The sequence below is a fragment of the Microtus ochrogaster genome, chromosome 7 (assembly GCF_000317375.1).
Source record: "Microtus ochrogaster isolate Prairie Vole_2 chromosome 7, MicOch1.0, whole genome shotgun sequence".
NCBI classification, from domain to species: Eukaryota; Metazoa; Chordata; class Mammalia; order Rodentia; family Cricetidae; genus Microtus; species Microtus ochrogaster.
Genome location: NC_022014.1, coordinates 28,852,514 through 28,877,975, shown reverse-complemented (window position 1 = coordinate 28,877,975; position 25,462 = coordinate 28,852,514). Strand labels below are relative to the sequence as shown.

General features: G+C 53.6%; 4 protein-coding genes across 12 annotated transcripts; 2 read left to right on the top strand and 2 right to left on the bottom strand.

Moving 5' to 3' along the window:
- Window positions 1-918: 918 nt before the first annotated feature.
- LOC101994079 lies at window positions 919-4,254 on the bottom strand. Of its 4 annotated transcripts, none has more exons than XM_026780808.1 (8): window positions 3,654-4,254; window positions 3,187-3,291; window positions 3,005-3,076; window positions 2,699-2,787; window positions 2,333-2,584; window positions 1,786-1,944; window positions 1,649-1,696; window positions 919-1,038 (listed from the first exon to the last, which is right to left on the bottom strand). In XM_026780808.1, the coding sequence occupies exons 1-8, from the start codon at window positions 4,124-4,126 to the stop codon at window positions 980-982; spliced, it is 1,257 nt and encodes a 418-aa protein (XP_026636609.1). In that variant the 5' UTR covers window positions 4,127-4,254; the 3' UTR covers window positions 919-979. The 4 variants fall into 4 exon arrangements, with proteins under 4 accessions (XP_026636609.1, XP_026636611.1, XP_026636608.1 ...); XM_026780810.1 differs by having other exon boundaries at window positions 2,333-2,603; window positions 2,684-2,756; XM_026780807.1 differs by having other exon boundaries at window positions 973-1,299.
- An 899-nt stretch (window positions 4,255-5,153) lies between these two features.
- Window positions 5,154-17,384, top strand: Neurl4 (neuralized E3 ubiquitin protein ligase 4). Of its 3 annotated transcripts, none has more exons than XM_005349740.2 (29): window positions 5,154-5,617; window positions 6,379-6,823; window positions 7,019-7,084; window positions 7,234-7,532; window positions 7,701-7,812; window positions 7,898-7,986; window positions 8,472-8,544; window positions 8,650-8,914; window positions 9,151-9,332; window positions 9,442-9,527; window positions 9,651-9,813; window positions 9,906-10,104; window positions 10,182-10,258; window positions 10,340-10,418; window positions 10,935-11,104; window positions 11,194-11,325; window positions 11,625-11,770; window positions 11,846-12,070; window positions 12,161-12,259; window positions 12,351-12,512; window positions 12,678-12,842; window positions 13,395-13,553; window positions 13,867-14,046; window positions 14,159-14,246; window positions 14,359-14,466; window positions 14,578-14,722; window positions 14,875-14,987; window positions 15,062-15,227; window positions 16,684-17,384. In XM_005349740.2, the coding sequence occupies exons 1-29, from the start codon at window positions 5,330-5,332 to the stop codon at window positions 16,886-16,888; spliced, it is 4,686 nt and encodes a 1,561-aa protein (XP_005349797.1). In that variant the 5' UTR covers window positions 5,154-5,329; the 3' UTR covers window positions 16,889-17,384. The 3 variants fall into 3 exon arrangements, with proteins under 3 accessions (XP_005349797.1, XP_005349796.1, XP_005349798.1); XM_005349739.3 differs by having other exon boundaries at window positions 10,935-11,110; XM_005349741.2 differs by lacking the exon at window positions 7,019-7,084.
- Window positions 17,385-17,602: 218 nt separating this feature from the next.
- Gps2 (G protein pathway suppressor 2) lies at window positions 17,603-20,228 on the top strand. Of its 2 annotated transcripts, XM_013347341.2 has the most exons (11): window positions 17,603-17,645; window positions 17,839-18,001; window positions 18,317-18,426; window positions 18,504-18,616; window positions 18,700-18,779; window positions 18,871-18,953; window positions 19,200-19,353; window positions 19,433-19,522; window positions 19,606-19,685; window positions 19,766-19,861; window positions 19,998-20,228. In XM_013347341.2, the coding sequence occupies exons 2-11, from the start codon at window positions 17,908-17,910 to the stop codon at window positions 20,214-20,216; spliced, it is 1,119 nt and encodes a 372-aa protein (XP_013202795.1). In that variant the 5' UTR covers window positions 17,603-17,645; window positions 17,839-17,907; the 3' UTR covers window positions 20,217-20,228. The 2 variants fall into 2 exon arrangements, with proteins under 2 accessions (XP_013202795.1, XP_026636418.1); XM_026780617.1 differs by lacking the exon at window positions 17,603-17,645 and having other exon boundaries at window positions 17,652-18,001; window positions 19,994-20,165.
- Window positions 20,229-20,259: 31 nt separating this feature from the next.
- Window positions 20,260-24,985, bottom strand: Eif5a (eukaryotic translation initiation factor 5A). Of its 3 annotated transcripts, none has more exons than XM_005349734.2 (6): window positions 24,772-24,985; window positions 22,762-22,947; window positions 21,512-21,616; window positions 21,197-21,328; window positions 21,022-21,095; window positions 20,260-20,881 (listed from the first exon to the last, which is right to left on the bottom strand). In XM_005349734.2, exons 2-5 carry the CDS (start codon window positions 22,924-22,926, stop codon window positions 21,033-21,035), a joined length of 465 nt encoding a protein of 154 aa, XP_005349791.1. In that variant the 5' UTR covers window positions 22,927-22,947; window positions 24,772-24,985; the 3' UTR covers window positions 20,260-20,881; window positions 21,022-21,032. The 3 variants fall into 3 exon arrangements, with proteins under 3 accessions (XP_005349791.1, XP_005349792.1, XP_026636419.1); XM_005349735.3 differs by lacking the exon at window positions 24,772-24,985 and adding an exon at window positions 24,410-24,527; XM_026780618.1 differs by lacking the exon at window positions 24,772-24,985 and adding an exon at window positions 23,951-24,038.
- Window positions 24,986-25,462: the final 477 nt, after the last annotated feature.

The window sequence follows — 25,462 nt, the reverse complement described above, 5'->3', positions numbered from 1 at the left end:
GTGTGACCCAGGACAAGGTCTCCAACCCTTCTTCAGGTTCCTCATCTGTGAGATAATTGTTACAAGGCCAGGTATGGTTGTAGAGTTTTAATCCCAGCACTCAGTTAATTGTGGTAAATAACAGTAGATTGTGGGGTTTTGTTTGTTTTGTCTTTTGAGATAGGGTTTCTTTGTGTAACCTTTGGCTGTCTCTGTAGACCAGGCTGGCCTCGAACTCACAGAGATCCACCTGCTTCTGTCCCAAGCGCTGAGATTAAAGATGGTCAATTAATTATATCAGGCAATGGCATCCTACTGCAAGCTTGGGCCTTTTCAAGATCCTAGGTTTTGCCAGGCTGTGGTGACACACACCTCTGATCCCAAAACTTGGGAGGTAAGGTAGGCAGATCTCTGTGAATTTGAGGCTAACCTGGTTTACAGAGTAAGTTCCAGAAAGACAGCCAAAAGCTACATAGAGAAACTTTGTCTCAACAAAAATAGTAATAATAATAATAATTATAAAATTTAAAAAATCCTAGGGGGCCAGCAAGGTGGCTCACTGAGTAAAAGTGCTTGCCACACAGCAAGCCTGACAACCTGAGTTTGATCTCCAGTGGAATTGATTCTGGAAAGTTCCTTTGACCGCCAACAGGTGTACTAAATGAAGTGAATAAAACGGATAGTGAATTTTTTTAAACCCTAAGTTTTGTTTTATGCTTTGAAACAGAATCTTGTTATGTAGAACAACTTATGCTCAAATTTGTGATTTGCTGCCTTAGCCCCTAAATACTTGCTCCTAGGAGTCCAGTCCCTTGGGTTGTGCTCAGCTTCCTTCTCTTGGCTCTGCTTTCCTGATTTATTGTACATGGACACTCCCACACCCCCAACTCTCCCAATCCTCGATAGAGCGGACCCAGTCTGGTTCCTGATGTTGTCTTTATTGTCCACTGTTAGAGTGGGAAGGGCAGGGGAAGGCTGTCCTCACCCCATCCTCAGCCGGCTACATTTTCCATGGTCTAGGCTCTTTGTCCTGAGTCCACTGGGGCCACAAGCTTTCATCTAGAGAAAGAGGAGGTTGGGCTTTCTTGCAGCTGGGGTAAGCTCTTGTTCATGTGAGCCTCAAATCTCTAGAACCTACCCACTTAATCCCAATGCCTCTCTGGTTAGTGCAAGTACTCCCTTGCCTCTGCCCAGGCTCATGTCTGCGCCCGTTCCAGCATGGAGGGTTCTGGTTACTTCCATGTTCCTTTTCTGAGTTCCCTGGGCTTCGGTGTGTCAGCCCCTTAGCCCAACAGTTGGATGCCACCTGAGACCCATTGCCTCTGGAGGATATAGTACTAACTAGAGAGGGGTGGGGTAGCAGGGAGGAGTCAGGAGGAGGCATGGCGTCACTGACTTATGCTAGGCTGGGGGGGGGGGAGATTCTCAATTCCCCTGAGCATCCCTGATATCTGTTCTCTGTGACAAAGACATTAGACTCTGGGATGGTTAGGGCCTCTTTTAATGCCTAATGCTGATGCCCTGGCCTGCTAGGATTGGGAGGCTGGGAGGTGGGAGCTTGCTAAGAGCCAGGCTTAGATAGTACCCTCACCAGGTTGCAATAGTGTCATGGATATGTCCAGAGAGCCCTGAATGATTTTATCATACCCTATGGGACTCCCAATAGGACCTGAAGTACCTTTGGGATTCTCAGGAACCCAGATCAGGCCTGAAGAACCTGGAAGTAACGTGAGATGAGGGCTGGGGCACCTAGCAAGCTGCTTGTTCTGCCCGTCCACCCCCCGGGCTGTCCTCCCCAGCTCTCACTGTCCTGTTCTTCATCTTCTCTATCCTCTCCGAGCTCTGGGTAGGAACAGGACCTCAGGTATCTTCCTTTACTGTAATACTCCTTGCGCTGTAGATTAGTCTGCTCCCCCACGGAAGAGTCTGAAGCTGAGGGGAACTGGTTTCTGTAAGTGGCAGAATCTGAAAAATCACCCAGACAGTCTGAGTCTGTGGTTCAGGTACCCAGTTCTCATCTGCCGTCCCGCCCCCCTGTTTAGAAAACCTTCAGTGAGTCTGCATCCCCCAGTGGTTCACTCAAACTGTTCCCCAGCCTGTCACCTCTGGAGGCCACCCCGAATGGAGACTCAGCTCCAGCTGACCCTTTTTTTCCCTGGAGTAACCTCCAACCATTGCCTCCCTACCAGACAGCAGGACTGTACGCCAGTGCTCTGGAGAGCAGAATAGCACAGAGAAGTGAGGAGCAGAGCCAAAGAGAGCAGATATGGAAAAAGCAAAGTTCAAGGAGATCTGGACTCTGGAAGAGCCTCTCGTCTACAGTCTCTTCAGTCCCGAGGTCTCTGCCACTAACCTTTGGTGCCTAGGGCATGGCTGTCAGTCACCAGGACAGTCTCGTTTTTGACTCCTGTGGCCAGTCTTCCTGCCCAGCCTTTGTCCATAGGCCTGGACTTCAGGTCCATCACCACACTTTGATTACTACTGCTGATGCTGGCACTAGCCCCACTGCTCTCGTCCTCATTGGCCAAGGGCAGGTTTCTCGGGGCCTTCAGGAATTTGCCTTCACTGTAGTGTATCTTTCGGTGCTTGTCAAAATCACTGGAGTCTGTGGGCCAGTGTGGAGGCTTGGCTCTCCCTCCTGGCTTCCCCTGAGGGGTCACTCACGCTGCCTCCCCGTCCATCAAGTCCATCAAGCCCGCCCCACCCACATCTCACGTACAAGTCTTGGCAAAGCTATCTGCAGTCCTTGAGCTTTTGTTGTCTCCATACTGGAGGACCTTGGGGAGGAAATTGTCCATTGTGGCAAACCTGAAGGAGAGGGAGACTAGTTGGGGGCACAGAAGCGGGAAAACAACAGTGGGGGCAGGTGGTGGGTGGGGACCAAGCTGGTGATTCCCCGGATCAGTTTTGCTTATGCCCAAGGGGGGGTGTAGTGTGTACCATTTTAGGGGCCAAAGAACAAAGCTAACCGAGACTGGGTTCAGAGGTATGGGGCAGAGGACACAGCTCTTCAGCAGACTCTCACCTCTCTGCCAGTGCTTCAGGGGTCACCTTCAGAGAAGACCCTGCAGACAGGTCCTCCTCATTGTCCTGCAGCCTGAGGAGAGGAAGCAGGGCTAGTACCTGAGGCTTCTAGGCCTCTTCTTCCTGTTCCCTTGCTGGAATACAGGAGTCCCAGCTGAAAGCCTAGGGCTGAGGGCTTAGCACCTGTAGTAGGGGGTGCTGGGTTCATCCACCTTCATAAAGCCATAGTCTTTGTCAGCGGGGTGGTAGGTAGCCAAGATGTTCATCTCATCCCAGCGCTGAGATTTCCTAAGGTGTGGGGAGGACACAGCAAAGGAGGAAGCTCTCCTGGGGACCCTCCCCTAACAGAGGGGTCTCCTTCATCCTTCCAGGCATGCACAGAACTCTTCTGATAATCCCTTGTAGAGGCTAAAATTGGAGCCAGATGCCCGGTGGGAATTACAATGCGCTGTGGCCAGGATTTCTGTGACCCTTGCCGCCTCCCCCAAGTTTTGGAACCTCAGATTTCCTACCCAATAGCTCTCACCTACTGTCCCCTACCCCCTTTTCAGGACTCCGCCCCTTTTCTCTTGGCTTCCGCCCTAGGTGTCCTGAACTCTTCCCTCCCATCTCAGGTTTGCTGGCTCCTGGCTAACCGCTGAGCAGCTTACTTCTCCGTACTGGAGGTTTTCTTCATCATGAAGGAACTGCTGTGTTTTAGGATGCTCCGGGGACGCTCCTCACAGTTTTGAGAGTTCAAGGGAGCTGACCCGGAGTGTGGACTATTCTCCGAGCTGGACACTTTAGGCTCCCCCGGCCCAGGGATGGACGCCCTAGTTGCACCGGTTTCAGTGCCAGGGGATTTGCTGGACCCAAGGCTACAACCTGCAACCTCCCCGTGATGCAGACTGGGTCTGGAACTGAGGATCACTACCCCTTCAGAGGGCTGGATTGGACCAGGACTACGAATTACAGTGCCCCCGGAATGCAAGAGGGGGCCAGAACCAGGAAACAAGGCTACTCCGGAGGGCATTCCGGTGTCTGTTTGTATACCTCGGACACCTCCTGGTACTGCCCTAGGAACCCCCCGAGGGGATTCCGCAGTGAGGCCGCTAACCGACGCGAGAGACTCGGGCTTCTCCATGGCTCAACTTGGTAGCCACTTCAATTACTCGGTCCAGCCTCTCAGCTCCACATAGCTCCGCCCCTTGGCCCTGCCCCCACCGCGGTGGGCGGGGGGCGCTGGGGCTCAGGGTCAGACTGGACCTCCACGGCTTCTGCTCCCCGGCGCTGGAGCAGGTGAAAACAAGACTATATAGAGACTACAGCCTGGGAGCCCCTTCGCACGCCCTTCTCTAATTGTCACACCCAAAGACTTTCTTTGTCTCTGTAATTTGCTCCCGCCCTTCTCCATCATCACCCTTCTCCGAATCAACCAATCACAGTCAAGGGACCTGGTCAGGGCCGAGAAGCCCCTTGTGACATCATAGCCCTCCAGCCTCAGCGAGGTCCTCTGAGTAGGGTTGCGGTTCTGTTAATAGGTCTCAGGTAATCTCTTGGAGCTATCAGCAGCTCTGTTGCTTGAGATTACCTGTCGGGGTAGCTCTAGGCTCTTTCTTAGTAATTAAAAAAAAAAATCTAAGTTTCACTGAATCGTTGCTCAAATTGGTCTTGAACGACCCGCGGGCTCCCCCCACAGCTCGCCGTGCCTCATAGGAGAGGTGTGATGCAAAGTGTGTGGGGCGGAGGCGGGGAAGGTTGCGACGAGAGGTGCGGGACAGGGGCGACGAGAGGTGCAATGCATGGATGGATTGCGACATTTCCGGTCTCGGGATTATGGAGGACCGAAACTCGGATTTATAAAACTGCCTTTTCTCGGTCCCGGAGATAACGTTTATATCACTTTAGAGCGTGCGGTGTGAAAGGAAGCCCCTATTCCTTGTGGTAAAGGGACTACTTTAACACGTCTCTTCCCGACAAGGGCTGGGCCCTGGGCGCCGCGACGTCGCAAAGTGTATATTTGGGCGCCAGCACGCCTCCGTCGCAAATACGCCCGCGGCGGGCGTTTCTCCCATTCGCTGTCGCAAAAGCCAACCAAATCCTCCGGTCTCTCAGAGCCGCTCTCGCTCTCATCCCGCCGTGCCGTAAAGCAAGTCCCCCGACCCCGTCGTCCTTCCGTTCCCCTCGTGACAGACCTTGTTCCTCAGCGCTGGATGCTTCGGTGCGGGCAGTGCCGTAAAGCACAGCCGGCCCCAGCCCCCGGCCGTATTCCCCCAGGGCGTCTGTCCGCCGCGGTTGCCACGGTGCCGCCAAGCGCGGCTGTCGCGCGGCCGCGGTTTCAGCGGCGATGGCGGCGGGGTCGGGTGGGAGTGGGGGCTCTGGGGCAGGTCCCGGGCCGGGGCCGGGGCCGGGCGGGGGTGGGGGCCCTGGCAGCAGCGGACCAGGACTCGGCTCCAGCGGGGGTCTGGGCAGTGGCGGGGAGCTGCACCCGCGCACCGGGCGCTTGGTAAGCCTGTCGGCCTGTGGGCGCACAGCGCGGCGGCAGCAGCCGGGCCAAGAGTTTAACCACGGGTTGGTGCTGAGCCGAGAACCCTTGCGCGATGGACGCGTCTTCACTGTCCGCATCGACCGCAAGGTGCGAAGCTGGGGCCGCGGAATCGTGGTGGCAGGGGGGGTGGGGGTGGGAGCAGACGAGAAGGAGAAGAGGTAGAACTGCGAGAAAGTCTGTATGTCCAACCAAGTCTGCAGGTACCGACACCGAACCGGCAGCCTGCAGTGCACCAGAGAACAGGAAGGAAAAGAGCATGAAGCAGACATTCTGGAGAAAGCGTTTCCTCAGGGCCCAGTGACTAGAATGGCTAGTGACAGATGTAGCGCAATCTCTTGGGTCTTGGGGATGGAAGATAGACAGGTGCCTGAGCTGTGATGGAGAGAATAGAGAAATAGTAAAAAGCACAAACCGTTGAAGGACAGAAGCCCAATACCAGGAAGACAGATGAGGACACATGGGAAAGGGAGGTGTGTATGGCGTGCTTGGCCCAGAGAAAGCATTTGGGAAGAGATGAGTCCGGGTGGAGCGCTACCTTACCAAGGACTGGGGCTGGGAATGAGAGGGGTACCGGAGAGTAGAATATACGGATCCAGGAATGTGGCTGCGGTGGTTGAGGAGCCACAGAGACTAAAAGTCACAGGTTGAAACCAGGGTCTTTAACCAGCTTGCTCAACGGTTGAAGGACTGCTGTGGTCAACACTGGGCAGCTAGATACAGCACACGGTTGCTAAGGAGAGCAGGGTCCAAAGAGTTGTGACTCTATGTCTGTTGTCTCAGAGGTCAGGGCGAGGAACACAGTTTCTGGCGGTGGGGTTCCACACTGAAACTCTGCCTCTCTCTCGTAGGTCAACTCCTGGAGTGGCTCCATTGAAATTGGAGTGACAGCCCTGGATCCCGGTGTGCTGGACTTCCCGAGCAGTGCCACTGGGCTGAAGGGGGGCTCCTGGGTAGTATCAGGCTGCTCGGTGCTACGGGATGGGCGCTCTGTATTGGAGGAGTATGGCCAGGACCTGGACCAGCTTGTCGAAGGGGACCGCGTGGGTGTGGAACGCACAGCCACTGGGGAGCTCCGGCTCTGGGTGAATGGGCGGGATTGTGGTGTGGCTGCCACTGGCCTGCCTGCTCGTGTCTGGGCTGTCGTGGACCTTTATGGCAAGTGCACCCAGATCACTGTGCTGCCCCCAGAGCCAGGCTTCAGCCCTCCTACTCCTGTCCCTATACCTCCCCTGGAGCCCTTAGCCCCTCCAGAAGATTCTGCCTTGTCGGAACAGGGGACCTCCGTGGATGAAGGTGAGAACACAGCTTGGGGGAAGCATGAGGTGTGACTGAAGAAAAGGGGCAGAAATAGCCACAGTCAGCTGGGGGAGGGGCGGGGCCAGAGGCTGTCTAGGGAAACATAGGGGGTTAGAAGAGATGGTCTCCTGACTGTGGGCCCTGAAGCAAAGGCTGAACCCTTATTCCCCTCCCGTCCCACCTGGTCCCTAGCCTTCATGGTGTCCCCAGCGCAGGCCCGGCCGGAGACGTTTCCTAACAGCCTTGATTCGCATAATGGTGAGGGCTTCGGGGAAGCCCTGGAAAGGGGAGTGGGTAGTGAGGTGGATAAGGGTGGGATTTCAAGAGATGGGTAGGGAGAAATGATCCCAAACTAACGAGAGGATAGAGCCTCACCTTGGCTTCCTTTCTCCATCTTGCTGCTATAGACTTTGCCAGCATGGAGCTCTCTGAGGTGGTGAGCAATGCCATTCTGTCTGCCTACAATGGAGGCCTCCTTAATGTGAACCTGAGCTCCCCACCAGCAGGGGATGGATTAGCATCCAGCGGGCCTGCCACTTCTCCTGTCCTCACTTCCAATGATGCCCTGCTCTTTCACGAGAAGTGTGGAACCCTCATCAAACTCAGCAACAATAATAAGACGGCTGAGCGCCGGAGGCCCCTGGATGAATTCAACAATGGGGTTGTCATGACCAACCGCCCCCTTCGGGATAACGAGATGTTTGAGGTCTGTGAAATCCTGAAGTCTGGCCGAGCTTCCTGACAAAGATTGGGAGCTAAATGTCGGATTGATCCTTGATGTCAGGATGGTTGTGACTGATGAGGAACCAAGGGTTCAAGGGTCTATCTTCTGTTCTTATATTTTCTGTTCCTGTCTGCTCTCATTCAACCCCAGATCCGTATTGACAAGCTTGTAGACAAGTGGTCAGGCTCCATCGAGATTGGTGTTACTACCCATAATCCCAACAGCCTGGAGTACCCAGCCACCATGACTAACCTCCAGTCAGGTACCAGCTGAGAGGAGGGACACGGGTTGTGGGCTGATGAGGGCAAGACCACCTGTTCCTTAACTGGGTGTCCATTTTTAACCAGGTACCATCATGATGAGTGGCTGTGGGATCCTGACCAATGGCAAGGGTACTCGCCGGGAGTACTGTGAATTCAGTCTGGATGAACTGCAGGTGAATGCAGAGCACAGTAGTTTGGGCCAGGCCAGGGAAGCCAATGTTAGCTAAGAGGAAGCCTCTTTCTCTCTGCGTGAGGCTTCTGAGAAGGCAGGGATGTCTAACGGGATCTAAGTGTGATTATTAGTAGCACTTTTGTTCCCATTAGTACTGGGAATGGGACTCAGGACCTTGGACATGTTAGGCAAGTGCCCTACCACTGGGTTGTACCTCTAGCCCCTGTAGCTCTTAAATAGACTGAGATTGTAGAGTGTCGGGGAGATTGTTTTTAATGTGGTTTGACTCAGTATCTGCTTTACATTGGGCCTTTGGGAAATGTGTCTGGAAAGCAGGAACCTAGGCCCTGCCCAAGAGTGGTCTTATGTAGATTTCTTCAGTAGGTAGTCTCCTGTGGAGTGGGGTGGTAGAAAGTGTCCAGGACTTGTGGAACCTGAGCCTGAGTGTAGCTGGATTCCAGACTAGGGTCTTTCTTCTTTGGCTAGGAGGGTGATCATATTGGCCTCACAAGGAAGTCCAACTCTGCCCTGCACTTCTTCATTAATGGCATTGACCAGGGTAAGGTGAAATACAAGAGAGACCACTGGCTGGGCTGCCAGTGACTGCCTGACCCTTCTCTGCGACGCTCGCTCTTCTCACCCTTGACTCTTTGACTCTCTCTAGGTGTAGCTACCCCATTGACACCACCAGTGGTGTATGGTGTGGTGGATTTGTACGGGATGGCTGTGAAAGTCACCATCGTCCATAATAATAACCACAGTGACCGGCTCCGCCGGAATAATGCCATCCTGAGGGCTCTGTCCCCGGAGGGTGCTCTCCGCCGTGCTGTTCCTGCTGCCCAGGCAGAACCTGAACGCCTGCTCTTTCATCCAAACTGTGGACAGAAGGCAGCCATCACCCACGAGGGACGCACTGCCCTGAGGCCCCAGTATGACCTGTGGGGTGGGGTGAGACCTGCCAAGGGGGCCCAAATAGAGTGTGGGAGCAGTGAGGTGGGATCATGGGATGCAGAGTGTGTCTGGTGTGGGAGTTCCTGGACAGAAAGATGGAGACTTCCAGGTGCAGGAGGTCTGGTTGGTGTCCTGGGACAGTGGGTGCTGGACAGAAAGTGCCGGCTTGAGTGAGTGTGTCAATCTTCTGAGTCCCGACTTGCTGTGCCCTCAGTGCCACTGATGACTTCAATCATGGCGTGGTGCTGAGCAGCAGAGCCCTCCGGGATGGAGAGGTGTTCCAGGTGCGCATCGACAAGATGGTGGACAAATGGGCTGGCTCCATTGAGATTGGTGTCACTACCCACAACCCTGCCTACCTCCAGTTGCCCTCTACTATGACCAATCTACGCTCTGGTGAGATCCTAAGGAGGGCAGGGCTGCTTTAGGGTCCAGGGAAGAAGCTGATGCGTGGGGTTCTGGATCCTGCCTTGTTCTTCATCTTCTGCCACTTCTGTCCCTACAGGGACCTGGATGATGACGGGGAATGGGGTAATGCATAATGGGACAACCATCCTAGATGAATACGGACACAACCTGGACCGCCTCAAGGTGAGAGAATAGGGCGTACTCATGGGTCTAATGTTGGGGGCGTCACTGAGGTAGGGTGGATGCAGGACCTTCTCAAGCAGGAACTCTGCCTGACTCCTCACTCTAGCCCCCACTTCTTCCAAGGCAGGGGACACAGTGGGCGTGGTGCGGCGGGAGGATGGAACCCTCCACTTCTTTGTCAATGGAATGACTCAGGGCCCTGCTGCCTGGAATGTACCCCCGGGTGTCTATGCTGTCGTCGATCTCTATGGCCAGGCTGCTCAGGCCACTATTGTGGATGACGTGGGTGAGGGCCTGACGGCTGGGGTGAAGGATTAGGGTGGCCTTGGGAATCATTACAAACACTTACAGAGACTTAATGGGTGATGCCTATTGCAGAGGTGCCTCCAGTCTCTGAGCCACTCCCTGAAGGGAACAACCAGATGTCTCCAAGTTCCCCATCCTCGGCAGCTGGGGGCTCTGACCTGCGCTTCCACCAGCTGCATGGCAGTAATGCAGTCATCACTAATGGGGGTCGAACTGCTCTCCGTCATAACTGCCGAAGCGAGTTCAATGATGCCATTGTCATTTCCAACCGGTCAGTCTCTAGACTTTGATGTCTCCACAGTCCCACTGCCCACTTATGGCCTTAATGACCCCCACTCTCCCTTTCAGAGCCCTGCGGGATGGAGAACTGTTTGAAATTGTCATTCAGAAGATGGTAGACCGTTGGTCAGGCTCCATTGAAGCTGGTGAGGGACCATCTGTGAGGGGTGGAGGGTAGTGGGTGCCTGTGTCCTAGGGGTCATTTCTTACCTTCTGCTTCCTCTCAGGAGTGACTGCCATCCGGCCTGAAGACCTGGAGTTTCCCAACACCATGACAGACATTGACTATGATACATGGATGCTGAGGTTGGACTGTCTGCTCTTGAATCCAGCTTGGTAGGGATAGGTAGAGCTAGGTGGTACCAGAAAACTAAGCATGATTTGGATCTGTGGAACTGTGGCCATAGGCACTGGCACACTGGGGATCTAATAGCCCTCCTGCTCAGTTCTGGGAATTCCCACCCATGCAGCCTACAGAGCAGTTCCTGCTTTTCCCTAAGGGACTCCAGGGACAAAGAAGACAGGACTGGCCAGGCGGTGGTGGCATACGCCTTTAATCCCAGCACTTGGGAGGCAGAGGCAGTGAGTTTGAGACCAGCCTGGTCTACAAGAGCTAGTTCCAGGACAGGCTCCAAAACCACAGAGAAACCCTGTCTTGAAAAACCAAAAAAAAAAAAAAAAAAAAAAAGAAGACAGGACTGTGCCTCAGAGCAGGTCTCAGTATATGATGTCCAAAGCAGTGTGCAGTCCTGACAGGCAGAGACTAAGTATGCGCCAATCTGGTGATGAGGCAGGGAGGCTAACTCACCTCTGTCCTCGCAGTGGTACAGCTATCATGCAAGATGGTAATACGATGCGCAACAACTATGGCTGTGATCTGGATGCCCTGGGCACAGGTGCACGCATTGGCATGATGCGAACCGCCAAGGGTGATCTGCACTACTTCATTAACGGACAGGACCAAGGCGCCGCCTGCTCAGGCTTGCCTCCGGGTAAAGGTGACTACTCTGTGCTTCACCTGCCACCCCTTGCTCAGCTCGCTCAGGACCTCAGACTTCTGATGCCTTTCTTTCCTGCACAGAGGTGTATGCAGTGGTGGATCTCTATGGCCAGTGTGTCCAGGTGTCTATCACCAATGCTACCGGCCCCATGGACAACAGTCTGGCGACCAGCAACACAGCCACGGAGAAGTCCTTCCCTCTGCATTCCCCAGGTACCCGTTATGCAGCCCAAGAATCCTGTTTAAGGAAGGGGAAGGCCCTGTGGCAAGCAGTCTATGGGTGTGTGTGGGGGGGTGTTATTAAACTGAGACACAGAGTCGTATGATTTCCCTGACTCGTAGAGACCAAGATACCATGCACTAGGCATTTTGTGTCTTACTGTGGTGAAAGGTGTCCAGAGGTCTTGATGTGGCAGATGGGGCCTTAGCTTTTCATGTGAAAGCTTTACCCCGCATCCCATCTGAAGGTAATTTCCCTAACCCAAACCCTTTATCAAAACATCTACCTACAGTGGCAGGTGTAGCTCACCGATTCCATAACACATGTGGCAAGAACGTCACTCTGGAGGAGGATGGCACACGGGCAGTACGTGTCGCTGGCTATGCTCACGGCCTGGTTTTCAGCACCAAGGAGCTCAAGGCTGAAGAAGTCTTTGAGGTGGGTTTGTGGAGAAGAAGTGGGTTTACCAGGCCATCACACAGGACCAGCTAATGGGCTTGTTCTTTCTCACAGGTAAAAGTGGAAGAGCTTGATGAGAAGTGGGCAGGATCCCTCCGGCTGGGGCTGACCACACTAGCCCCCGAGGAGATGGGGCCTGGAGCAGGCAGTGGGCCAGGGCTGCCTCCCTCCTTGCCAGAACTCCGGACAAAGAGCACCTGGATGGTGTCCAGCTGTGAAGTGAGGCGAGATGGGCATCTCCAAAGGATGAACTATGGCCGCAACCTCGAGAGGCTAGGGGTGAAGCACCTGGCAGAAAGACAGGTAGGGGTTGGGAGTAGGAGTAGAAGAAAGTTGGCTGAGCAGCTGTCTTTGTCCCCCGGGATCTAGGTGGGGAGCCGTGTGGGCATCCGTCGGGGTGCGGATGACACAATGCACGTCCTGGTAGATGGAGAAGATATGGGGCCTGCAGCCACCGGCATCGCCAAGGTGAGTCTAAGAACTTGTTTGCTTTTGGGGAGTGGGTTGTTGGTTGAAGGTCTTGTGTTGACTTCTGGCTTCCTTGGTCTTGCGTTCCCAGAATGTGTGGGCTGTGTTGGATCTATACGGGCCAGTACGCAGTGTGTCCATTGTCAGCTCCACAAGGCTGGAGGAACCAGAAGGCACCCAGCCACCTTCTCCCAGCTCAGACACTGGCAGTGAGGGCGAGGAAGATGATGAGGGCGAGGAGCACGGGCTGAGAGTAAGAGGCTGCCATGGTACCTGCTGGGTTGGCGGGCCACTAGTTACCAGAGTAGAGCTTCTCCGCTGGTCCAGCAGACTCAGGCTTGAGCTCTGTGCACTCCAGTGTGCTGGGTGAGAACTGTAATTGGTATCTTGTGCAGCTCAGTCTCTTGCTCCATACCAGGGCCAGAATCAAGTGGGTATTATGCCCACAGCCCTTGAATTCCTGGAAAACCATGGGAAGAATATCCTCTTATCCAATGGGAACCGTACAGCCACACGAGTGGCTAGCTACAATCAGGGCATCGTTGTCATCAACCAGCCCCTGGTACCCCACCTGCTTGTTCAGGTATGTCTTTCTTCTTACCTAGCTCCTGTTACTTCAGGGTGAGAGGCCCTTTTTTGTTTTGTTTTGTCCTGTTTTTGTTTTCTTAGACAAGGTTTCTTTGTGTAGCCCTGGCTGTCCTGGAAGACCAGGCTGTAGACCAGCTGGCCTCAAACACAGAGATCCGCCTACTTCTGCCTCCCAAGTGCTAGGATTAAAGGTGTGCACTACCACTGCCCAGCATTAGGGGCCCTTTCTGCTGCAAACTAAAAGACAGGTAGAAAGTGAGCCAGTTGAAAGAATTGTCTAGGAACAGACCAGGGTTCAAAGAGAAAGGATGTTGGGGGTGCAGCTCATTGTAGAACATTTATTTAACATGTGTTAGGACCTGGATTCAATTTCCGGCAGCAGGATAAACAGGGAAGGAGACATCTGAGTTGGTAGTTTTTGTTCTCTACAAACATCAGAAAGGGTGCTGTACCAGGCAGCCATACTCTGGTTTGGGTGCTAAGACTGATTTAGCTAGGCAGGTGGCTTCTGTCCTAGAAGCTGAGTATATAGTTACTTCTCATGTAGGTGCGGATCGACTTCCTGAACCGACAGTGGACATCTTCTCTCGTTCTGGGAGTCATCACCTGCCCACCCGAGAGGCTTAACTTCCCTGCCTCTGCTTGTGCACTTAAACGGGCAGCCTGGCTCCTGCGGGGCCATGGTGTCTTCCACAATGGTCTGAAGGTGAGGAGGGAGCCAGGAAGACTGGAATGACCAAGCCTCTGATTGGAGAGGACCTGGCCAAAAGGGAGACATGCATGTCATTACCTGGACAGTCTTTGGCCCATTTATTGCTTCCTCCTGTGCCCCAGCGATTGAGAATGTTAAAGTTGGAAGTGAAAAGGGGACTCTAGGTAAATGAAATGGGAACAGAGCCTAGGCCATGGGCATGGATCCAGACAAAGCTCAGGGACTGGCAGTTAGAAACCCTGAAACCGTAGGGAGGCTGCTGGTATGGTGGGCCTGATATCTGAAGACAGTAGTCCTTTCCTCTTAGATCTGTGAGAAGTTCGGGCCAAATCTTGATACGTGTCCTGAAGGCACCATCCTGGGGCTGCGGCTAGACTGCTCTGGAGGGCTCCATCTCCACATCAATGGGGTGGACCAAGGGGTAGCTGTGCCGGATGTGCCCCAGCCGTGCCATGCACTTGTGGACCTCTATGGACAGTGTGAGCAGGTTAGTGGCCGCAGAGATGGGGTAAGGGGAGTCCTGGGATACTGGGAAGCTTCTGGCCCACAAAGGGGATCTGGGGACCTGTCAAGCTGTGGCTGACTACTCTCTTCCACAGGTGACAATTGTGAGCCCTGACCCAGGGGCGGCCAGTGGGAAGATTGCTGGAACCCAGGGAGACATGGAAAAGGCTGATATGGTAGATGGTGCGTTTGCTCAACAGGATAATTATGGTGCCCTGCTTGTCTGCCCATCCATGTCCTTTCCAGTCCTTCCGCAGCCCAGCTCCTATGACTTTTCTTTCCCCTGCTATTCCAGGCATAAAGGAAAGTGTGTGCTGGGGTCCACCGCCTGCTGCTAGCCCTTTAAAGAGCTGCGAGTACCATGCCCTTTGCTCCCGCTTCCAGGAACTGCTGTTGCTTCCAGGTGAGTCCTAATCCTCAGAGCCTCGTTCCCATGGCTGGACACCAGCTGGAGAGCAACGGTGTGGCTGAGGCCAGGACAGGAGCACCAAGCCTGTTGTTCATTGTCCCACAGAAGATTATTTCATGCCTCCACCAAAGCGTAGCTTATGCTACTGTGAATCTTGCCGGAAGTTGCGAGGAGATGAGGCTCACAGGCGCCGAGGAGAGCCTCCCCGGGAATATGCCCTGCCTTTTGGATGGTGCAGGTTCAATCTTAGGTACTTATGGGTCACAGGCATGGATTTTCCCCTTTGCTCTTTTCCCTGAGAAAGAAGAATCCCAGGGAAAAAAAGTGATAGGACTTCTTGTGTGTGGGACAATCTTGAGGAGCCACTGACCTTTGACTTGTCTGTCTTATTTGTCCTTTCAGGGTGAATCCCCATCTAGAAGCTGGGACACTAACAAAGAAGTGGCACATGGCATATCATGGAAGCAGTGTAGCAGTTGTACGGAGGGTGCTGGACCGAGGGGAGTTGGGAGCAGGTATTGTGGAGTGGGCTGGGCCTAGGGATACGAGGAGGAATCACAGGGCTGCCCTCACCTGACTCTCTCCACAGGTACTACCTCCATCCTGAGCTGCCGACCCTTGAAGGGAGAGCCTGGGGTGGGCTTTGAGGAGCCTGGTGAGAACTGTGCACCTCCCCGGGAGGAGCAGCCTCCTCCAGTGCTGCTCTCGCCATCCCTTCAGTATGCCGGGGCAGAGACCCTGGCCTCCAAAGTGCAGTGAGTACTGAGAGTAGACCTCTGAGGTCTCAGATTTAGAAAGGGCCCCAAGATTTTGGGTACTTAGGATTCTATACCCCTTTTCCCCACACTGGCGTGACAGTTGCTCCTTAACCAGATCCTTTTTGTTTGCTTGTTTGTTTCATTTAAGACAGGGTTTCACTTTGTAGACCAGGCTAGCCTCGAACTCAGACATCCCGTAACACTTTAGCTGGGGGAGCCTTCCCCTAGCACACCTGCCTCTGCCTTCTGAATGCTGGGATTAAAGCCATCCACCACACAAATGGTTATTTGTTTGTTTTAAAGTTTTTTATGTGTATGGGTGTTTTACCTGCATGTAAGTCTGTGTAGCGTGTGTGTGCAGTGCCTGCAGAGTCCAGGAGAAGGCATCAGGTCCTCTGGAACTGGAGTTACAGGCACTTGTGAGCTGCCATGTGGGTGCTGGGAATTGAACCAGGGTTCTATAGAATAATAACCTGTGCTCTTAAACACTGAACCATTTCTCCAACAGCCTTCCTCCCCACTCCCACCCCTTACCCCATGTGTATTTTGTTTGTTTTGTTTTGAGACAGGGTTTCTTTGTGTAGCCCTGGCTGTCCTGGAACTCAGTCTGATGACCAGGCTGGCCTCGAACTCAGAGATCTACTTGCCTCTGCCTCCTGAGAGCTGGAATTAAAGGTGTAACCCATCATCACTTCATTGTTTATTTTTGTTTGTTTGTGCTTTTTGTTTTGTTTTCCTGAGAAAGGATTTCTTCATCTGACAGCTCTGGCTGTCCTGGAACCTGTTTTGTAGACCAGGTTGGCCTAGAACTCCCAGATATCCTCCTGCCTCTGCCTCCCAAGTGCTGGGATTAAAGGTATACACTAACTGCCACTGCCCAGTTTTTTGTTTTGTTTTGGTTTTTTGTTTGTTTGTTTTGAAAACCAGGGGGAAAAATAGCCCAACCTGGTCTCAAACTTGTGCTTGATATGTATGTATCTGAGCTGGTCTTGGACATCTGCTCCTTCTGCCTCCACCTACATCCTGAGTGCTGGGATTGGAAGAGTTCATCACTTATGTCTGGATTTCCTCGATTATATATGCGTCATAGTCTTTTTGAATGTCCTAGCACTGCATAAACTGTGTTTTAACACATACCTGGAGTCGTAACACTAGGAGGCAGACGCAAGGGATCAGGATTTTAAGGTTACCTCCACCTTTATAGGGAGTTTGAGGCTAACCTGGGATAGAGACCCTGTTCTGCCCCAAAGCATGGGTGAAGTAGATGAGAAGTGCACTTGGAGTGTCTAGAACAAACACAAAATAGAACCCCAGGGTAAACAAACCCATGAAGAGGGTCATGAAGGAGTTTGCTGAGCGGGATTTGGGAGGAGAGTCAAGTTGGTGCTAAGCCATTCATCGGTTGGGGGAGCTTAGAAGCCTTACCCACCTCCTGTTTCTGCTTGTCTAACAGATTCCGGGACCCAAAATCCCAGCGGACACACCAGGCTCAGGTGGCCTTTCAGGTGTGTGTGCGTCCTGGCTCCTACACTCCTGGCCCTCCTTCTGCTGCCCTCAGAGAACTTCCTGACCAGCACTTCAGCCCATCAGAACTTGAGTGGGTCACTAAGGAGAAAGGAGCCACACTCCTCTATGCCCTGCTGGTACGGGTGGAATAAGGGGTGAGATGCCACTACTACAAGCACAGCCGGGCCTCAAGCAAGCCCAGGACTCTTGAATGACGACTGCCTCCACCTCATTCCAGTGACTGACGGCATGTCCAGGTGCTTTCCTGGAAGGAGGAGCACATAGACAGGCTTTGATTTAGGCCAGGTGTGAAGCACATCTCGACATTCAGGGCCCAGCACACTCCCTCTGCTGAGAGGGAGCTCATAGGGAGCCCAGCTCCAGGTTCTGGGTCCCCCTTCATGCACTGACTTGGGGAACATGACTCCCAATTACCCCTCCCCCATATCACTTAATTTATTTCCGTTTTTGTTCTGGTTACTGTGAATCCCAAAGGAGTCTCTGTGCCCACACAAAGCTGCTTTTTCCGTGGCCAGGGGTGCCATGGAGCGGGAGTGGGGAAGGAAGGGCAGCCCAAGGAAGCTGCGAGCCCTCTGTACAGTTGTTACTGATTTCTAAGGAGCCAATAAATACTGTCTTCAGAGCGTCTGCCTCTGCCTCTGTCTTCCGCGGCCTCGTGAGCTGGAGAGTTACAGGGTTTCTTGGCAAAAGGCTAGCTTTTCCCAGGCCTCTGTAAACCCGCAAGGAATTTGGACAGCCCGGCATCCGTCTTCAAGCGCTTCCGCCTTTCTTTTTATCCAACCCGCTGATCCAGTTGCCGTCATGACCCGGAAGGATTTATCCGGGCGCCGGAAGTGATGTAGGGATCAAGGCGCGCCGGAGGCCACGGAGAAAGCGCCGAGAAGGCGGGTAGGGGGGTTGGCTTCAGGGCTGCGCTGGCGGGGCGGGGGCGCGAAGCCTAGGACCCCCTCACGCGCACTGAGGCTGAGACCGGAGGGACACCGGCGCCCGGGACACGTGACCGAAGCGGCAAGCGGGCGGCGGACAGGCAGGCTTCCGCCTCGGCGGGTCGCAGTCCCTCTAAGCTCCCACTTCCCTGCAGGCCCTGCCTGAGGTCTGGCAGTCAGTGGCAGAGCCGGGCGCCCACTGCCCAAGCGTCATCAACAGCACCATGCCCGCACTACTGGAGCGCCCCAAACTTTCCAACGCCATGGCCAGGGCTCTGCACCGGCACATCATGATGGAGCGGGAGCGCAAACGGCAGGGTGAGCCAGGGCCAGAGCGGGAGGACAGACACACGGCCCAGGGTGGCTCTGCTACCCACGAACTTGCCCCCATCCACGGGCCAAGCTGTGCGCCTGCTGGCGAGGCTAAGAGGGAGGCCGCGGCTCCTTCAGGGTGTGAGCGAAGAGGCCCCGTCTAAGCTCCAGAACCCTGGGCTGGGAAGGACCTTGGAGAGCACCTAATGAAGCCTCGTTCTCCTTATGGCTGATGGAATAACTGGTTTTTGCTGGTCTCCAGTCTAACACTCAGCTTATTTTCACTGTCCTGCCACTTCCCCGTTCTGTCTGATTCTTCAGAGGAGGAAGAGGTGGACAAGATGATGGAACAGAAGATGAAAGAAGAGCAGGAGAGAAGAAAGAAAAAGGAGATGGAAGAGAGAATGTCACTAGAAGAGACCAAGGAACAAGTGAGTAACCCCTCATAACTCCCAGTTCTGGTTTTTCCTCTTCCCTTTCCCCCCTTATCCGCTCATCCTTCTTGCAGATTTTGAAGCTGCAGGAGAAGCTCTCAGCTCTACAGGAGGAGAAGCACCAACTTTTCTTGCAGCTCAAAAAAGTTTTGCATGAGGAAGAAAAACGGAGACGAAAGGAACAGAGGTGTGGCCAGATAGCTAAAACTAACATTTTGCAGTGGACTAGGCGACAAAGGAGGGCTACTTAACTGTCTTCCTTTCCTCCAGTGACCTGACCACTCTGACATCAGCTGCATACCAGCAGAGCCTGACTGTTCACACGGGAACGCACCTCCTCAGCATGCAGGGTGAGGACTAGAGAAACCACCCAAAAGAATGGGCTCTCCTGGAGGTTGCAGCCTCCTAATTCAGCATCATGAAGCCCCTCTCCCTTTCTAGGGAGCCCCGGAGGACACAATCGCCCAGGTACTCTCATGGCAGCTGACAGAGCCAAGCAGATGTTTGGACCCCAAGTGCTTACGGTGAGAAGTCTAAAGACAGTTTCTTGTAAGCTCAGGCTGGCTTTCAAGTCACTGTGTAGCCAGGAATGGCCCTGCCATGTGATCCTGTCGCCATGTCTCCTCCACCTTCTATGGATCTGTCATCAAGCTCAGCTTGAGAACTAGGGTTTGGATGTGTAGCTCCGGTTGCTTTCTCCATTACTAAAGTACAAACATGCCAAACCTGTAATAAGTAGGAGCTAAGTAGTTTTTTGTTTTCCTTCTTAGACCCGGCATTATGTGGGATCAGCAGCTGCTTTTGCAGGGACCCCAGAACATGGGCAATTCCAAGGCAGCCCAGGAGGAGCCTATGGAACTGCTCAGCCCCCACCTCACTATGGGCCTACACAACCAGCCTATAGTCCTAGCCAGCAGCTCAGAGGTGAGTGTTGATTCTCCTCAGAGCAGAGGGAAGAACAGTTCAACATGAGAACTAATTAATGGATGTCTGCCTTCCTCAGCACCGTCAGCATTTCCTGCTGTGCAGTACCTGTCTCAGCCGCAGCCACAGCCCTATGCAGTGCATGGCCACTTTCAGCCCACTCAGACAGGTGATAACCCATTGGGGAGAAGGCCTAACCTCTTGAGTCCTATCATTAACTGTTCAGTTCAAACCTCCCCCCCCTTCCCTTAGGGTTCCTGCAGCCTGCTGGTGCCCTGTCTTTGCAAAAGCAGATGGAACATGCAAATCAGCAAACTAGCTTCTCTGACTCAGTGAGTATGGAGCCTTGGGAAGTCAAGGTGCTAGGACAAGGGGAACTCCAGTATGCCTAAGATCAGCTTTGTCCTTACAGTCTTCTCTGCGGCCCATGCATCCCCAAGCTCTGCATCCAGCCCCTGGACTCCTGGCTTCCCCCCAGCTCCCTGTGCAGATGCAAGCAGCAGGAAAGGTAAGGCTGGTAACCAAAAATCTGATACTACCAGGGAAAGACTGCTAACCTACTGCAATTGTCCCTTCCTCCTTGTACTGAGTGTTAAGTGGAAGAAGTTATCTACCCACTGATAAAAACTTTTATCACCAGTCAGGCTTTGCTACTACCAGCCAACCTGGCCCACGACTCCCTTTCATCCAACACAGCCAGAACCCACGATTCTACCACAAGTAACCACCAGATAACTCCTACCTACCCTCCATCCCTCAAGGTGGGGTTTCTTCCTATGTGCCCCAAACCAATAAAATGTACCCACTACCACCACCCCGACTACTGTTTGTTTGCTTCCCACCCAGGCTACTTAAGGGGATGACGGATTGCATCTTTCAATCAACAAATAAACACTGAGTTGGGGGCTTCATATTAAACTTGTTTTATTCAGGTTTGATTTTTAACAAATGTGTCAGGGAGAACCGCAGGAAAGGGTGAAGCCCATGGGGGCAAGGCCCTCCCAGATGCCTGAGGAGGGATCATGTCTGCTCCCCCCCACTCTTCTCTTTACCCCTAAAGGGGTTTGGGGAAGAGACACAGGCAGAGGAGGGGGCTGGTCCCCAGTCTGTACAAGTGGTGCTTGGGGTGAAGGACTATGGAGAGCAGGGGACCAGACCAGGGATAAGTGGGATAAAGGACACAAGACCATTTGCCAGAATCCACAGCTTTCTGATTCCAAATTGAATTAAAAAGAAAATAAGGGAGGTGGGGGGACCTAAACCACAAGCAATACCTTTTCCCCTTTCCCCCACAAGGGCTGTGAGGGCAGAGGCAGGTAGCTTCACCAAGGCCATGGCTCCCTCATTCCTGGCCAAGGGAGCTAGGTGAAGGGCAGGGTCTCCCCGACAGTTTGAAGGGGTGAGGAAAACCAAAATAAAACGTCAAATAAATTGTATAGGAGTCCAGCCAAGGGCCCAGCCAGAGCAGAACCCAGCTGGGGGAAGGGCCTCTGTAGGCTCAAGGATCACTGCTGCCACCACCGCCACCCTGGGCAAGAAAAAGAAATCATGTTTAAAGACAATTTCAAGAAAGGTTAAGGGAAGAAGGACCAGTCTAAGAGCAGAAAGAAGGCCCATTAAACCGATGAGGACAACAGTATGAAGGATAGTGAACGCTGTCACACTCACCTGGAAGCCAGTTATTTTGCCATGGCCTTGATTGCAACAGCTGCCTCCTCTGTCATGGCAGACAGCACCGTGATCTGGAAAAGCAAAAAGGACAGTCCAGAGATGCCTTAACTCCAGAGTTCTGAAGCATAAGGAGCAAAGCTGAGTATATCAGGCGAGGGGGGGGGCATCATACCAGGATCTCTTCTCCACAGTCATACTTCTGCTCAATCTCCTTGCCAAGGTCTCCCTCAGGCAGACGAAGGTCCTCTCGTACCTCCCCGCTGTCCTGGAGCAGGGATAGGTACCCATCCTGGATGCCAATCAGCTGGGAGAAGGAAATTAAAAGCAGGTACAGGTAGGTTAAGTATAAAGAGAATGACAGACAAACTAGAGTGACAGCAACTTCACTTAGTACCCTCTCCTACCAGCTCCCTTTCCCCACAGCTGCGGGTCAGCACACATCCCCACCCTTCATGAGCCACTAACCATCTTCATCCCAAAAACATACCTGGAAATCATTCCTTTTGATGTTGGGGACATCCATATTGTGAGTTGATGGGCAGATATCTTCATATTTCTTCCCAGTAAAAATGTCAATACCAACCAGGTGGACCTGTGTACATATATCATAAAGAGAAACCCAACAAATCAAACTCTAAGATACGGCTTTTATTACTGGCTGGTGACAATTCAGCCTGCCATGTTACAGCAAAAACTAAGGAACTAGAAATGAGCCAATTGAGAAAGACAAGCAAATCCTTAAAGTCTGAAGCCAAAGAGTACTACTACTGAGACTGGAGATGACAAAAAAAAACCTGTTAAACCAGTGACATGAAAGTTATCAAAAATCATTGACAAAAACTGGAGATGTCACTTATACAGTACTTGCCCAGCAAGCACAGGGCCTTCCTTGGGTAGGATGCCTAGTACATTAAAAAAGAACAAAAACACCAATCATAATGGCATGTGCCTGTAATCCCAGCACTAGGGGGGTAGAGGCCACTCTAGAATTCATAAGATGCTGTTTTATTGTATGGGGGGGTCTAGGTAAATGTTTCTTGGACATTTACAGAAGGAGCTAAATAAGATAAGTAGAGCAGGCTGAGAAATGAAAGCAAAGGAAGGTAAGTGACCTGAAGAAAATGACCCAGGGGAAAAGATCTAAATGAACCATGTATGAAGTTAGTATGAAAGAATAGCCTGGTTCTAAATGCCCAATCCGCAACAGGGGACTCACTAGCGAATAAAACCAGACTCAACAGGATTGAGTTAGGGTCAACTTAAGACACAGCATGTCTAGGTGAAGAGAATGTGAAGACTGAAGTAAGCTGGAGAACAAAGAATTCAGTGGTAATCAGAAGCAGGTAATTGCCAAAGGGAAGTTCACAACCGGGAGGAGCAGCAGCTGCTAGGTGGCTTGAGAATGCAGACTAGAGCCCCACCGAACACTGCCCTCCATGGGTCTCGACTGGAGAAATCTTGGACAACAGGCCCAAGGAAAAAGGTCAAGATGAAGAAATTGAATGTGCCAAGCTAAAGGACTGTGGATACACACAGTTCTAGAGACTAGCACAAAGAGGGAGAAGAGGACAGCATGACAGGAGCACTGTGGAAGACACCGTTGGATGGCAATAAAACCTGGGTTCTGAACGAAAGGACGAGAACAGTGAAGGGACCAAGACTGCAACAGTTCATTACCCAGAGCCCTGTGGATGTGGGAGCTGCAGAGAAGACAGGATGTAGATTAGTTATTCTAACCTTGGCATGGCCATGCTTGCCAGTCTTCGAAGTAGACATCTCGACGATCTTACATGGCCGGCCTTTGAGCACCACAAAACCATTCTTACGTAATGCTGAGCACTGCATGGGGAAGGTGGCGGAGGCCCCTGCATCTCCTGTCTCGAAGTCCAAGTCATCTGCCATTTTAAGAGGCTCCGATTCCAACTAAAGCCAAGAAGAGAACTAGGGTCAGTAAGGATGGAGGTTACCAGGACCGCTAATCTATCCCATTCTTCTCTAAAACATTGCTCCATTACCCCTTTATTCCATTACCCATCTAAATAAAGTCGAACTTCCTGCTTTGAACTGGTCTCAAACATACCGAAGAGTTGGTGTATGGGAGGGGGAAACAGCTGGATCTCCGACCCCCTCCCCAAATGAAATCTAAAAATGTGGTTTGGGAAAGGAAGGTTCCTGGGAGTTCGGATGCCAAATCCCAGAGATGAGGAAAGGGCTACTTCCCAGGAGGGGGCAGGACTCAGGTGTTACTTGCCACTGAAACCAACCACCCCCTCTTCCCCACACTCTGCCAGCACTATAATTAGGTGAGCAGCTATGAGCCAGCTGAAGGGCGGGGCTAATGAAGGGGTGGAGACGGAGGACAAGGCCCCACCCAGCTGTTACACCCCCCCCCCATCCACACACAAGCCAGTCATTGGTACAGGAAACCACAAGGCCTCTTTGGGGGATTCCCGCCTCTCCAACATGCACAGAAAGATGCAGTCAAGGGGGGAGAAAGTAGTTTCCTAAATGATCCCACTGCCAAGCACCTCGATCTCAGTTCCCGAGGGGAACTCAGCCTTTTGTCAATGGCCCTCCCACTTTTCCCAGGATGCACCAGTCCTGTCGGCTTTTCAGGCCCAGCCTGTACAGTCAGTAGAGAGTGGGGGAGTGAGGGGAGGTGAATGACAATAAAATGAAAGCAAAAAGTTGGTAGTAGTAACAGAGATCAGACTAGGCTGCTAGAGTTAAGGACTAAACACAGTAACTCACAAACCAAATAAGAGGGAAGGCAGTGGCAAGGTGAAGATCGAAGATCACCGCGGAGGAACTAAAAGCTTAGTACTTTCAGGCGTTGTCGGCATGGGCCGAGAAGAGTTGGGCTTCAATCCAATGACCCTCAATTCACCCAGTTTTCCCGGTTTCCCAGAAAAGTAGTACCACTTACATCTGGCTGGACGGCTCACTTCACATGAAGACTGGGGGATGAGCTCCAGAGGCCCATGAGACTGGGGAGCACTAACATATGCCTGCAACGGGCCCTGCGGGATGATCGAGACCCAAGGCTAGGGTCTCTCCCGCACACCAAAATCCCAGGCTCCGTAGAAACCCAAAAAGATCAGACCTCTCTGCGCTGGGGGTTGCCGGCTCGCGCCCACCATGTGGTCGCCCGAGGCTTCCGGTGGCCCGGGCCAGGGGGGAGGGGTCCCCGTGCTGCCATGCGGCCCCGGTCCATGTTCAGCCGCATGGCCACGGACCCCGGGGGCAGCCTCCAATGGGGAACACTTCCGGTGCAGCGGCCGCCCCTGCCCCAAAGCTGCGCCAGGCCAGGGCCATGCCGTCTCCCCTCCCCCCGCCGGCCGCCAACCCTCTCCACTTGCCCTCACCGAGCAGCCCCCTCCCCCACCTCACGTGGCCGCTCAGCGCTGGTCCTCAACGGCCCAGGAACCCTTGGCCCGGCCGGGCCGACCTGGCCTCCGGCCCTCGCCCCGGCGTGGCCGCCTGGCGGCCTCTCCCGCGTGGCGGCCTCGCGGCTCGCCGTCCCCCGCCCTGCGTCGCTCCAACGTCACCCTGCCGGCCCCAACCGTCACCCCTCGCGCCAACTGAGCCGTGCGCCCGCCTCTCCGCGCACCGCGCCGCTCCCTGACCAAGCCCGTGCGGCGATAGCCGCCGCTCCCTTCTGCCCCCCTCCCCGACCCCCGCGTAGTTCCGTCTCTCGTTCTCGGCTCAAACCGAGCTTACGCGCAGGCGCGCCCTGCCCGCTCTCACCTCGCGCGAACGCACTGACTCGACCCCGTCCGCTCGCCGCGAGCCCAACCACTGCCTCCGAACCCGCTGCTGCCGCCGCCGCCGCCGCCGCCTCTAGCGCCGCCGCCGCTGCTGCACACGGGTCTTAGTACGCAGGCGCCGACTCCCCACTGACCAACCAAGCAGCCCTATGACAGCCGCGCAAGCGTGCTGGGTAGCTCCTTCACTTTCCACCCCCGCACTGCGCAGGCGCACAGACCCTCCCCGATCTCCACCCTCTCTCCCACCTACCCATCCAATGACGCGCATACGTGACCCCGCCCCTTTCCAGTCCGAAGCCCTTCCAACCAGATCGCAATGCGCAGGCGCACCGGTTTTTTTTTTTCTTTTTTTTTTTTTTTAATCCCTTCACCCTCCTCTTCCCTCCCCTTGATCGACAGCTCGCGCTACGGGACCGCCCTTGCAGCTGCGCAATACAGACCCCGCACTCCACACCCTCCGAAGGAAACGCCTGGGTCTCGACACATGCGTGTTGGGAACCCTAAACGCCCCTTCCACCTCAGACGTCGTCCGTACGCTGGGTGTTTGAAAGACCACGCCACTGTGCCGCTTGTCCGGTCTAGGGCGCATGCGTCGGAGCAGGCGCGGCGCTCCACCTCGGCTCTAACCGGAGAGGAGCCGACTCACAAACACGTTTCAGAGAACTTGCCCA

Bases quoted from the DNA above. Each gene is read 5' to 3' on its own strand.
- LOC101994079 (XM_026780807.1), bottom strand. From the start codon at position 4,126: ATGGAGAAGCCCGAGTCTCTCGCGTCGGTTAGCGGCCTCACTGCGGAA. The intron at 1,945-2,332 runs GTTAGTGGCAGA...GTGATTTTTCAG, and splicing joins CCATGCCCTAGGCACCAAAG to ATTCTGCCACTTACAGAAAC. The intron at 1,300-1,648 runs GTCCTATTGGGA...TATCCTCCAGAG, and splicing joins GAATCCCAAAGGTACTTCAG to GCAATGGGTCTCAGGTGGCA.
- Neurl4 (XM_005349739.3), top strand. From the start codon at position 5,330: ATGGCGGCGGGGTCGGGTGGGAGTGGGGGCTCTGGGGCAGGTCCCGGG. The intron at 7,813-7,897 runs GTACCAGCTGAG...ATTTTTAACCAG, and splicing joins CATGACTAACCTCCAGTCAG to GTACCATCATGATGAGTGGC. The intron at 12,260-12,350 runs GTGAGTCTAAGA...TTGCGTTCCCAG, and splicing joins CAGCCACCGGCATCGCCAAG to AATGTGTGGGCTGTGTTGGA.
- Gps2 (XM_013347341.2), top strand. From the start codon at position 17,908: ATGCCCGCACTACTGGAGCGCCCCAAACTTTCCAACGCCATGGCCAGG. The intron at 18,780-18,870 runs GTGAGGACTAGA...CTCCCTTTCTAG, and splicing joins GCACCTCCTCAGCATGCAGG to GGAGCCCCGGAGGACACAAT. The intron at 19,523-19,605 runs GTGATAACCCAT...CCCTTCCCTTAG, and splicing joins CTTTCAGCCCACTCAGACAG to GGTTCCTGCAGCCTGCTGGT.
- Eif5a (XM_005349734.2), bottom strand. From the start codon at position 22,926: ATGGCAGATGACTTGGACTTCGAGACAGGAGATGCAGGGGCCTCCGCC. The intron at 21,617-22,761 runs GTTAGAATAACT...ATATGTACACAG, and splicing joins GCAAGCATGGCCATGCCAAG to GTCCACCTGGTTGGTATTGA. The intron at 21,096-21,196 runs GTATGATGCCCC...TTGCTTTTCCAG, and splicing joins ACTGTGGAGAAGAGATCCTG to ATCACGGTGCTGTCTGCCAT.